The following is a 13976-nucleotide window of genomic DNA, read 5'->3' as shown; positions in this document are numbered from 1 at the left end:
ACGAGCTCATTCACAGGCTATGTGCTGACATACTTGCATGTACATGCATGTACATATATCTATGTTTATATGATCGGTGTTTAATTCAAATCCTAATAGTGAAATGTACACACATCTTTCATCTGCAATTTGCATGAAAAGTACACACATTTCCCTTGTTACAGAACTCGTTAATTACATGCCAAAAAAAAAAAGAAATTAAATGCAACTTACTACATGAAAATAAAAAAATAAAAAACCTGCATATGATCAGCCGGATTCCACATGGGCATGTACATGTATTCAAATTTTAATTATCCAACATCTGTCTTCCATCTGGCAATAAAATGTATACAAGATAACACTACCAGAGTTTAAGGCTAATTAATGATTTAAGAAATCCAAGTTTATTCTGGCTCGACACATCCATTGTGCGGTGCTTGAGTGTCACTGGACAAACTGCACTGAGTAGATGTTCCCATGGGGGTACTGTAATACACCTGCAGGTATGGTTTATTCTGACTTACAGCCTAGGGATGTGTTCCCTCGGACATGCTGCAACTTGAGTAGAAAATGACTCCAAATACATTAATAATGCATATCCAGACAATTAAGCACAGATGTCAAACAGCTAGTTCCAAAAGTAAGGCGCCAGAAGTTTTATTAATGTCAGCTCCACCTCTGCCACCTAGTAAATGGAATTCTATATGCCCACAACAGAAATGAGTTCATTTCCACTGCAACCAAAACTGGGCTGGAAATCAGAGCAATCGGCGACCTCCCATTGGTGAGCAGCCTTGCAGAACACAGACAATATCATGGACCTGTCCGTATCATTGGCTACTGCAGACCGCTTCGAGTGGCTGAGGATAATGTCTGACACGATCTACAGATCAGCTTGTGAAAAAAAAAAATACCCTAGCCCGAGAGGTTTATAGAAATGCCATTGAGACACCAGCAGTTCCTCCATAGCAACCGGTCAACAAGTCTGACAATCAGCTGACCTCAGTGCCTGGAGAACAGTTATTTACCATAAAGGATGGTAAGAAGGCAGGCTTATTAAAGTATCCCGGCCCAATGCAACAATGGCCGATTAGCCGGGCACGGATGACGCCGTCCTGACGTGCCGAAACAGGCCTTGTCCTCCGTTATGTTCCTCAACCCCTCCTGCTTTTCATTGCATGCCAACTTTGGGGGACGGCCAACCGGCTTTTCTTCTGAGATAAACTAAATTTTGCGGATCAGTAACGGTCAGGAGCTTGTTGGTGCAAACTTTGGGGCCTCATTTTAGGAGTGATGATTGTGCAGGCCTGGGGGTGATCAACGTGTACATGTATGTAACGTGGGGCACCTTGGTCACTCAGTACACAACCCACTAAGTACCCTAAACTCACAGGGGCATGTAGGCAATATACCTGTACAATAGAGATTAGAATCAGGCTGCACCTGTACTTGGAGGAGGAATGACATCATTTCTTAAAAAACAACATACCTGTGCATAATACACAAGACTAGGCATACTTACCATCAAGTCAATAAACAACTGACACACATCAGACGCATTACAGGTCACATTTACACCTTTCACACATCAGCCGAGTGTAACACTTACTAATCTTCATGATTATATTGGTACATTCAACAGCAAGATTGAAAAACAAAATACACATGTACATGTACACACATGTATGATTTTACAAATGTAAAGCTGATTAACGCTTTAATTTTAAACTTAAACCCGCAGCTTAATTGTCTTGGTGAAAGTTTAAATTCGGAATGACCAACTCTTCTGAAAAAAGGTAACGGTGACTGCCCTAAAATGGGTTCTCCTTCTACGTGTATAAACAAGTACCTGTTGCACATCTTTCATTACATCAAACCATTCAGAAATTAACGGAAAATATGCATAACATAAAGGCGTAATTTTAGGACATTAAGTATCCTCCAAACGTACAATTTGAAAAGAAAAAAATGGAGTATAATTTGCTTTATTTCCCACAGTCATAATCCAAGTTTTAAAGTTAATTTTCATGAACCCTTAAAGTTTTATACTATTACCCAGCCTTCATAAAAGTCACACAATGAGTTCAAACAACAGATATCTGAATATCTCCTCCCATGCAGAAGCCACATCATTAACTTCACCAAATTCCTTCTTCCCACTCCCACCTCTCCTCAACTACCCCCGACCCCCCCACCCCCCACCCCCCCTCCCAAATATAACTGGGAGACAAGGATGAGAACTTATGTATTACTCACTATACCTAACTATTAAACAAACTTATACAGCGGACACAAAACTCAGTTTTATCTCCTACTGTTCTGCCTGGAAACCATGAGGCGTGGCAAACATCTCTATAGAAACAGGAAGTGTGAGGCTTTAGAGTCGAAACCTCAGTCTGTACTGTCAGTTGAAGAGAGTCAATCACTAAATAGGTAGTCATATACATGTATACCACACATATAATGAAGAGGTGTTGTTTAGAGTTTTGACAGAACCCATAACTGATGCAAATACCTGGAACAGAGGAGCCTTTCAGTGGCCTCTCACCCGGGGGAATGGGTCACTTTCTGATGCTGAATACATTTAGTCAGAAAGAATGCAAGACCAATAACAAAATAATCCCGGATCTATATAGAACGTGGGAAAGACAGGACAAAGAGGTGCTGATATCCAGAAAACTCGTGTGAAGACAGCCATAGTTTAATAGGAGCTTCATACTCAAACTAGCCAATTCAAAAATAAAAAAGGAGTTTTTGTAGTTGTAGTGAATCTGCACATCCTAAACCAACTAAAGCCCATGCAGTCCTGAAAACTCAAATACTAGAAATAAAACTTTTTCACTTGTTTTTCAGGTTAGAGGAAGAGGATGAGGGTATTTGATAGTATCTCAGCAAGTAAGTCCTCAATGTTTGCATTATTTTGCAAAATATTTGCATGTAGATGTATTCATTGTAATATGTATATGGCCTTCTCAACATTGCCAGAGCATTTTACCATTTTTCAATGTCTGGAATTTGTGGTACAGCGATCGTTGTGCCGAAATTCAAGAGCTGGAATCGTGCAATGTTTTAACACTTTGAAAAGCTAGAGTGCATATGTGCCTGGAAGGCCAATCAAGAATGGACATGTCACAGCCATCTGAACTCTTCAATCATCCATACACCAAAATGCTTATCATCAATGGGAAAATCAATGTGCACACACATGTAGACGTGCAAACATTTCTATGTTTCAGGCATATACTGTTTTGTGATCGGATTAGCTTATACCTGTATCCTTCAGACTGTATAATACATGGAAAGGTACATGTGTTTTGTACATCAACTTGCAGGGCTGTATGAAGTCACAATTACGCTCACTACATTCGGAACTCTGGGGCCTCCACGGCCTAATGGTTAGCGCGGTAGCGCAGCACGATCGTACAGAAGCCTCTCATCAATGTGGTCACTCTGAGTTCAAATCCAGCTCATACAGATACTGGCTTCATCTCCAGCTGTATGTGAGAAAGTCTACCAGCACCCTGTGGATCGTTAGGAGCCTGGCTGGTTTCCTCCCACCATAATAACTGGCCGTCTTTGTATAAGTGAAATATTTTTGAGTATAGCATAAAACCCCCATCAAAAAACTTACTATACACATTCTTCAATTCAGACAGAACTGCTAATGATGCTCTGTTATCACCCCTCACAACCTCCTGCTAATGATGCTCTGTTATCACCCCTCACAACCTCCTGCTAATGATGCTCCGTTATCACCCCTCACAACCTCCTGCTAATGATGCTCTGTTATCACCCCTCACAACCTCCTGCTAGTGATGCTCTGTTATCACCCCTCACAACCTCCTGCTAATGATGCTCTGTTATCACCCCTCACAACCTCCTGCTAATGATGCTCCGTTATCACCCCTCACAACCTCCTGCTAATGATGCTCTGTTATCACCCCTCACAACCTCCTGCTAATGATGCTCTGTTATCACCCCTCAAAACCTCCTGCTAAAGATGCTCTGTTATCACCCCTCACAACCTCCTGCTAATGATGCCTTCTAAACATCCCAATGTCATACCGTCATCAGGAAAACATGTCCTCAAACTAAAATGTTTACACCAAAACAGTGGGGAGTTTATGATACACATAAATACTTCAATACATCGCCATAACATTCACAAAATGCTGATCGACAGCCAACTGAACATGTAAGATGCAGATCCAGATCTGGCCTGTTGCCGATCTATTACGTGACACCAGCCCATTATAAATCTGTTTCATTGACTGCTGGCCTCACTCAGTACTGTATAAGTTGAAACAGAGATACAGTGTATGCTGGCAGTGAGGCGTTCATATACATAACTTCCACAGGTATAAATACTGGTGCATGGATAAGCCTTGCCACAGTGCAGCCCATTGTGGTTCCTCTTCATCACCTTAATCATCTTCATCACCCATACACAGACAGAGAATTACACACCATTGTTTTTCTTCTAATCTATGCCGCTCCGCTTCAGTAATTCCTATCCATGAAATAACGCACACAACTGTAGCAAGTATTGATTATCACTCAAAAAGGAATAAAATGAATAAAGCTTAATACCCTAATTCTTCAATCTTTTCAACCACTGCCACCAATATTTTGAAACATTCTGACAGAAGTATGGGGTGTAGAGAAATAACTTGCATAGTTTATTAATTCTTGCATCCTTAGTGAAACAAACTCATCATTTTTAGCATTATTTCACAATACTTGTATGCAAACTATTTAAAACCTTTAAACTTAACTGCTACTCTACTTTTATCAGCCACTCTCAATCACATTACTCAACACAAATAATTTTTAAGCAAAAAAAAAAAATGGAACCACAATCTATTCTTGAACAAAGTCCTGACAATGTCGTCCTATTTCAGGAATGACCCATCTGCATGTGAATTTGACCATGTAGAGCCTCTTGTACCTGACAGCCTTAGTAACTGAACACCCATCACTGGGAAGAGGAGGAGAGTGGGGTCATCTGGGCTGCTGTTGTACCTGTGCCCCTCTCCCTGTCCTAACCTGTGCTCAGGTGTGCAGGGTGAAGGGGCTACGTGATAATCTCTTCAGAGGGGGGGGGGGGGGGGGGGGGGGAGGGGCAGCATGACACATACGCACATGTACCATAAAGTATATATCTCAGACCTCCTGTTACCTATATACCTGGATAAGTAAACAGGATACTGTATCAGAAGGAGGGTAACCACCCAGGAAGAGGGTCATTCTTTGGTTGCTATACACAACTCCTCATTTTATCCGCGTCACACAAAAACCCATCCTCCCTGGGCGTACTCGGACATTTATCTCTGGGTATCTATCCGCGAAAACCAGGCGGCCGGTTCAACACGCAACATTCCATACAGGTACTGCGCCTAACACAATGAACACGCATAACTGGTGTATGTATCTGCACGATGCCGTCACAGATCTGCCAAGTTAAAGTCAGTGTTACAACAAAGCAACAAGCTATTGGCACATCGCCACTTCTAAAAAGATTAGTCAAACCCTATACCTGCGGTTTACTTGCACACAGTGAATGTGTTAACCCAGCTATTAACCTGCAACATTCCTTGGGTCAGTTCTCAGGAGCCCAGAATTTATTAACTACCTGGAAAACCAGTGTGATGGTGACATCAAATGTGGGTTTAGTTAAAATGTGATGCTTGAATTAAGAAAAATTCTAAAAAGAACCATAATATTGGTCTTGCCTGGAAAAATGTTTCAGAGGTGTAATGAATTATGGCAAATGGCCTAAATTTAAAGGTAAATTTAGAGGTAAATAAATGTTGTAAACCATTCCTACTGAAACCTTCTTTAGCCAGACATCCTCCTATCTTCCAAACATACATCAAATCATCTTTCCAAGATCAACAGAGCTCCCAGAATTAGCCAAAATGTACAACTTTATAGTCTGTAGTCATCAAATAAAAATTTTAGGTCATTTACCCGACTCTCGGAATCAATTGAGTAGTTTGTCAACCAGAAAAAAAGGTTTATATTAATGATTATGGATTTTAAAAGGCCACTCGGTGTTTGAGTAAACACAAAGAGACCATAAAAGCGAGCTTATTTCAATTACAGCCGAAAGATATGGAAATGTTTACCATTCAGATGGTCCAACAATGATGATCCTGCACATAATCATCAAATAACCATCACATAATCATCACATCACCATCACATAATCATCACATAACCATCAGAGGTACATGTAACTACACTCACAACACTTAGCCACATCCACAAAACACTGAGCCATAGCCATGAAATTTTGAGCCACAGCCACTAATCACTGAGCCACAACCACTAACCGACAGCCACTAAACACTAAGCCACAGCCACTAAACACTAAGCCACAGCCACTAAACACTAAGCCACAGTTTTGAATTTGATTGAAAAATAGGGGTGTAATACTCTCAGACCAAAACCACAGGATGTGGCGTACTTAAATGGGGTTATAAAAATAGTGAGAAACAGAGTTTGTAAGTGAATTATAAACTACTCAACAAACAAATCTGAGAAGCATGTTGTAAAATTACTAAATTAAGTAACTAGCAGTTCTGTTAATCCAAGTTATCTTATGTGTCTTTCTTCTATTGCCAAAAACATTTACTCTAAAATGATCACCAAAGGACTTTTGTGAAACAACCCCATGGGAAATCTGGGATCATCTGTGTGTGTAACTTCAAAATGGAGTGCATTCAGTTTTCCTTTTCTTTTTCATCAAATAAAAAGATCAGCAATGACCATGAATATTTCACCGCAGAACCTATATATTTCTTAGTCCATGCGACTAAATGTTTGCCAATAATTGTTCTTCCACGTCACCTAATGTCTCACAGGTTTGCTAATTTCATGTTGATTGCAGGTGGATATATACATTATGACTGACAACACATTGACACCGTATCCTGGTTATGAAATCAAATTAGGGAAATACCCTTTTTCAAATAGTTACTTTTACATTTATCGAATATATTCCCCACAGAAATGTGTGTGGGATAACAAAAACATGTATAGACACATATATCAGTTCATATCCGCTAATAAAAGAGAAACATAAAATACAAATGAACTGTAATAAAATTCACTAAAAATTTATGACCAAAGATGAACATTGTCTTGATGACACACACATGATAAAGGTAAGAAGTCAAGAACTGGACTGTAATCAGCACAAACCTATATATGTATCCATACCTGTAATTACAGGTAACTTCACAGACGTGGGTACACAGGTACATAGTAACACAATGTATATATGTGTATCTTATAGTCATTAAAACATCAGCCACATCTTACTTACCTGTCCCATTGAGAAATGACGGTGAAATGAACATTAGGTAAACTGTGTGTACTGTCACAGGTGAGACAACACAGGTAGAAATGATGTCATTATCTCTTCAGGAATCGGCTGAACATGTGGTGAGTAACAGAGCAGTCAAGGATGTGAGAAATCAATGGCTAGCCATTTCATGAGGCTCCGGTGTAGGGATGTCACATATAAAGCACTACTAGGAAGTGAGCCAGATGAGTCTTGTCCACTAACAGACTTGTAACAAGAGGGTCTACAATAGGGGTACCCCCACATCAAGAAAAATAACATGAGCTAGATGTAAAATATCCCCAGATCCAAAGAGGTGCCCAAGTGAAACAGGAGAGTCTCTGCTGTGTGACTGTGTGGTATACCTACTGTACAGTACATTCATCATCAAGTGACCACTGCATAGACCACATGGCTCTGGTACCAATACCCTGTCTAGTTGTCATCCGTCATATACAGCAGCTGTTGCTTATGATGAGCCCACCTACCTCTACCCTCTGCAGTCCGGAGGACTTAAATCATCATCAATACATTTCCCATAATACTACTAATTACATACAACATTTGATTTGTAACAATTTTTTAAACCAAAAGCTTATGAAGCATTCCATACCTTTATTTATAAAAAATAAAGTGGCATAAATTGGACAGAAATGACCAGAAGATATTGATACCCCTTGATACATCCTCTAGATGAGCTGCATGATAAATGTATGCTGTCAGCAATCAACTAATTTTGTATACCATTCTACGGACATAAAACTCTGTCTATTACTTGAGACTTCCTACAGACTTTGTAAAGTGGCTGAGAGAGCCTGCTCCCAGAGCCTACCATTTACCTGTCCAGGTGTGCTGATACAAGCCCTTACCTCCCCATCTCACACATATCAGGTGACACTGCACAAAAGCTGCTGTATAACTCAACCACTTCAGTTGATATCTTATCTGGCAGATGACTTACAACCCAGATGTAATTTTACAAAGCTTACTAAAACTTACAAAAAAAACAAAATTCTTAAAATTCTACAAATTGAACTCCCCCAGATACTAACGTTCTTAACCACGTGATGCTATTTAAAATGATAGCAGAATGTCTTCGTTTAAGTCCGGTTTTGATAACTACAACAGTCCAAGCCATGACTAGCAACAGCTGCTTGAAACAAGTTGTGTAAACTGCAAAAATCCAAAACATCTTTAAAAGACCAGCACAAGCTGTTCTATTCTTGTCAACTTTACGGCTCAGAGCTAGGGGGCAATCAGATATAACAATGCATAATCTGTAAGTGCGTTTATTAATTATAAGTGATCGGAATTGATCTACCCATCCACACAACCCATATGCTATCAACATAATTCAAACGTAAGCCCTTTCCACATTCCAAACTTGAGCACATTTTCTACACAAATTCGCTTTAGAATTTGTGGGAGAAGTTCAGAGGCTAAAAAAGTGAAATAAATTTTTATACCTAAAAAAAAATTTTGATATACATGTTGATCCAGAAAATAACACCTGAGGACTGTATCTAGCAAAAAGGGAAATACACTTGAGGATAATACTGTACATATACAGAGGGTGATGTACCGTGCATGGGAGGAGAGTCATCAGTTACACCTAGTTAGTGATAACATGTTTGTATACACCTGATAGCAGAGCTCAACGATCCTGCCATACAGGTATGTGGTGTAGACGAGCAGGTAAGTATGGGGGTCTGCGGGAGACAAGTGGCGTGGGAACAGCTTGCCGAGATGGTGCACAGGTATACATGTATACTATGATCAGGCTGGTGCAATCCCAATGAGATCTCCATCTACATCCACGCTCAATGTGCACTCAGCCAAGCGCAAACACTGAAAAGGCCAACATTTGGCAAATAACTGTACAAAGTTTTGCAAAATAGAGTCATTATAGAGCGTAGGAACAAGACACCTGAGCAGAGTTGACACCTGTGGCATATATTGTACTAATGCTATTAGCCTGGTGGGCGTTATGGGATGCCCAAAGCTGGCCCAGTTCCCATGCTGTCACCACACCCAGCCCAGCCCCTACTCCTCAAGGGTTGCCCCTGGAGATGGACCTGGGCACACCCATCACCTGGAGACCGGTCCAGCTCCAATGTGACATGGGCATCTGTTGACTCTGAACCAGCCAAGCATGACCCCCCTACCTGTTGACTCCCTGGCCTGCCCCGCCCTTTGAGCCAGGTATAAAGACGGCCCTGAGTTCCACAAGCCACTTGTTACAGGGCAGGGAGGGGTAATGAAGTACCCAGCCTTCTATTGCAGCCCATTTATTTGGGTTTAATAAGTGCTGAGTGTAGACTGTTTCACAATTAAAACAGATGTTCTCTGGATGGAGCACTCAATCAGAATGCTGCCATAAAACTGACTCCCAGACCTGTCAAGACAGGGAGAAAGTTACCTATTGTAACTACTGGACAGAGGCGCAGCTCCGTATCCTAGCCCTGTATGTGTTCATTGGCTACTAAAGAAGCAAATTAGGACACTGGTCATCGAGTCTATGGCTTCATAAATACTGGTACAATATTGTATAATATCTAAGTACTTCATCAAAACATTAAATGAGGTGTAAACAAATACTCTGGTATATCAAGATACTACATGTACAGGTATCTCAGATCCACATATATCATCTGAGATCCGAGCAAATCAATATCCGAGATCAAAACAAAGCATGCAAAACTGCTGCAAATCATCTGAAATTTTGACATTTTTGTCATTAAGCTATAAAAACTAAATTAATACATTCAATTTATTAGGATAATTGTTCCGTCATTTTTATGGATCGAAGTTTAAGTAGCTGCACTGGGTTATCATCTCAAACCAAGAAGAACAGGGTACTGGCCAATTTAATTATATAAACCCACCATCCCAACACCCCCTAACCTACAGGGCCTGAATGGACCAATCATACAACAGCCCTTATAACACTCTGCCACTGGGACCACTAAAGTGTATATCTACTCTGCATGCATGGATACCCCGGCTATGGTAGCAGGCAATCAGGCATTGCTCATTCTCAGTGCCATTAAAACAGTCTGCCATTCTATTCATCAGGAATATGGCTTCTCATCTCGCTAGACCTGATTCCCTACCCACCCTCAGGATATGAGCACTTTAGCTATCACTGGTCAGTTGGCAGGAGTAGACCCCAGGTCACTACTGGTCAGTGTACAAATCACAGCGAGAACCCTCCAGGCACCTGTTGTCACTGATCTGCCATCATCTTTTCTAGCTTCAACTGGGAAAACAGAGTACAATGTAGCCAAGTCACTTGACACCCAGCAATCTGTAGGTTATTTATCACAAAATGATGCCCTCATTTGCATAGTTATAGCTCTCAGTGTTTGGGCGACAGCCAGATACCTGTAGACGATGACCAGGTGAAACACAATATGGTCACCCAAATCATTGCATACATGTTCCTGGAGTTGTAAAAATTATTTCCAAAACAATTAAAAGCATACAATAATCCTAACAAGCATGAAATATTACCCAGGTGCAATTACTACTCATCTACTAATGTACATGTAAGACTGGGTCCATCACAAAAGGTTTATATATAAATTGTGAATTTTATTCAAATACAATATGCTAATTACAATGATACTTTGGAATAAAACATACAACATTGGTAGATAAAAAAAAACATGTACTGAAGTTGACCATGCAAAAAAGTACACCTCTGTGTATAACCACCCATATACATGTACATATCCTATGTACACAGATATATTTTTTGGACCTGGCCTACATCTTTTTCAGCATTATTTATCAAAAACAATCCACCAGAATAAAATCCTCAAAGCTGTTGAAAGCCTGTTACATAAAATTTCACAAAACACAACATATTTACCTTTTCACCTTCATATGTAACCACAAGTAATGCTCACTTAGATCTAAGCCATACCAACAAATGACCGCTATAGTCCGTAATATAGATCTGCACAATTTGAGTTTGTATTATTTACTGCATGTATATTTTGTCTGGTTGTTTTTGTCTTTTTATTTTTTTTTTTTTCACTGGAAACAGTAACATATTTTGTTTCAAACTGATACATGGATTCATCAGAGCTTACATATGTCGTCCAGACATGTGTCAGACATGTCCCGTTCTTGGATGAAAGGTCTCTCCTCACTGATGTCCAGCTACATGTACCTTCAGGTGCAGGACTGGCCACATAAACCTATCTGGATCCCTACCTCCAGGGAGTGACTCAGCAATGAAAACTTCAAAGCAGAAACTGAAGGACACAGTAAAGGATGTGAAAACTGACTGAGCGCAAAGGCCAGGTAATAAAGCTTTGTAGGTGTTACAGAGCCATTTACCACTGCTGCCAACACCTTCAGCTAGATAATAGAGGGGAGGGGAAAAATCTGGAGGTAAGGAGGGAAGAGTGGGAAAAGCTTATGTCCAGGCGTACCATGGGGACAATAGGCTTCTGGTAGGTCTTAGTCCAAACTGCTGGCAACATAGAACTCCTGACAGGTTATATGTACAGTTACATAAGCCAGCATATGACACAATCTGAACAGGCAGTGTTCTCCAGTCAAGCATGTAACATAACAGGCTCTTTAGAGTGAAGCTGAAGGCTGTCACAAAGAACAGTACATACAGTCTCCAAAGCTCCCTGAATACCAGCACCTCTATTAGGGTACTCAGGGAGGGGGGGGGGGGATTGATTGGGTATAGCTATTACTGCTCTGTTACATACCTCAAAGCCTACATGGTACATCAGCCTGTAAGGGGACAGAGTCAGCTGAAATTTCCCAGGGTCCTCACCACTGGACTCACAATCACCCCCATCCTTTGCACAGTATAATCTCCAGTCATAGCCACCTGGCTTTATAAGCTGTCTATGTAAAGGTGTGTCACCTTAAATTACAGCATGAGTGGGATCAGTATATAGTGATACAGCCATTCTCAAATCTGTGTGGACCTAGAACATTAACATTTCCCTCGGATGAAAACAAAAACACACCAGGAAGTGGGGACAATCTACATTTTAAGCTGAAATGCCCCAGACTCTTTTCGTGTATGTGTCAGCTGACAAGTGTCGGGTATCATTATCAAAGGTACCTACATGTACTGATAATTTATTGCAAAGCAGAGATACTTAAACTACAACTGCAAACACTTTCAAATTTCACAAAAATTGTCAGTGTTCAATATACTCCTTTTATTGTATAGGATTGTGCAAGTTTCCTTGGTAAAAAGTGTTTTTAAAATAAATTTTTACATCTGTCAAATGTAAAGTTGTACCGGAACTGTACATCACTCCCGTCTTTTTGGACGTTGTGAGATCCCATTCATTCATATTAAAAAAAGATCTACAGCAGTTTTCTTTCTTTTGATTTTTTTTTTCTTTTTGCACCATATTACACAATAACTTGGATTTGTAAGACATATGATAACTAGCACATTTATTCATGACTTTTTTCTCAGGTTTTTTTTTTTCGCGTTATTTATCTCACCTTAAATCTTAACTACATGTTACTAAACTAATGCACATAGTGTAAGAAAACAAAAATTTGGTTAAAAGTCTTAGTCGACTTCCACGAGAATTAATTTAGAGATTTTTCTGCGTAATTACTGCACGATGTCTGGGTTCTCGGGTCATTTACGGAGTAGATCTCTGTAAGAAGCTTCACAAAACTCCTCCTATTTAAACTATACAATATACGTACCTGAATAGTTAGTGCTTGCATTCGAATTTGTTTTCCAGGGACAAGGCTGTCGCTTTAGTTTAAGTACATCTACATGTATGTCATGAGGTGGAGTGCGTTGTTTGCTTTATAGTTCATTTATTTTGAAACCAATAGTCTGATGTACACTTGCTGCCATTAGTTTGAATCCAAGGTGAAGATGGAGTTAAAGTGACCATCAGCAGTGTACAAACAGAAATATTTTTACATCCTTCTAAAATTTTCTTAAATCAAAAGTAGAAAAAATGACAAAGGAAAAATTATATTTCAACGTGAGTAAGAAAATGGATATCCTTTATGTTCTAGACAAATTTTATTCACTCATATACCCGACCAGTCTCCTCTCCTAATCGAGAAGTTCGTCAAACAATCATGTTAATGGTTATAAAAGTACCAATTCCATGCTTAACGACACATACAGATGTATTTTGCTGATTACAATTTACTTTCTTCTTTATTTACACATAACGTCACTAAAATCATACACCTATTATTTTCTAGTAATTTTCATCCTTTTATACAAAATGTTGTAGAGACGAGTGATAATTTAAGCTGGTGAAAAAATCAGGTATTTATATGCGACTTACTGCAATCAAATAAAATTTCCCTTGATATTTGTCACCTTAAAGCGGCAGCTTGAATAGCTGGTGAAAAATTCCTTCACATTACAGGCGATTAACTGTAATTATATATTCCAATACTTTCCATCTCCTACATGTATGGATACAGAACTTCTGAACTTTCAAGATTCTTTACATGATATATTTAAGACAATTATCTGAAAGGAAAGAGAAACTATCCAATAGGTTGAAAACATCATCTTTATTTTACATAGGTATACTTATGAAACCAGTACCTATACAGACAATTTTTTTCTCTTTCACAACTTCAAGGAGCTAATACAATGTAACTAAAATAACCT

General features: G+C 39.6%; 1 protein-coding gene across 3 annotated transcripts in view; it reads right to left on the bottom strand.

The window, feature by feature from the left end:
* LOC135465398 (ras-responsive element-binding protein 1-like) overlaps positions 1-13976 on the bottom strand; it is a 76922-nt gene that overhangs the window by 36485 nt on the left and 26461 nt on the right. The window contains exon 1 of one of the 3 annotated variants that reach the window (XM_064742631.1): positions 7313-7418. The exons of the other annotated variants lie outside the window; for them this stretch is intronic. Within the exon in view, the coding sequence (XP_064598701.1) occupies positions 7313-7346 (34 nt within the window). The 5' untranslated portion in view covers positions 7347-7418. Of the gene's footprint in view, positions 1-7312; positions 7419-13976 lie in introns of those variants that run through there. 3 annotated transcript variants of the gene reach the window in all.

The sequence above is a fragment of the Liolophura sinensis genome, chromosome 5 (genome assembly GCF_032854445.1).
Source record: "Liolophura sinensis isolate JHLJ2023 chromosome 5, CUHK_Ljap_v2, whole genome shotgun sequence".
NCBI classification, from domain to species: Eukaryota; Metazoa; Mollusca; class Polyplacophora; order Chitonida; family Chitonidae; genus Liolophura; species Liolophura sinensis.
This window is presented reverse-complemented; position numbering and strand designations above follow the sequence as displayed.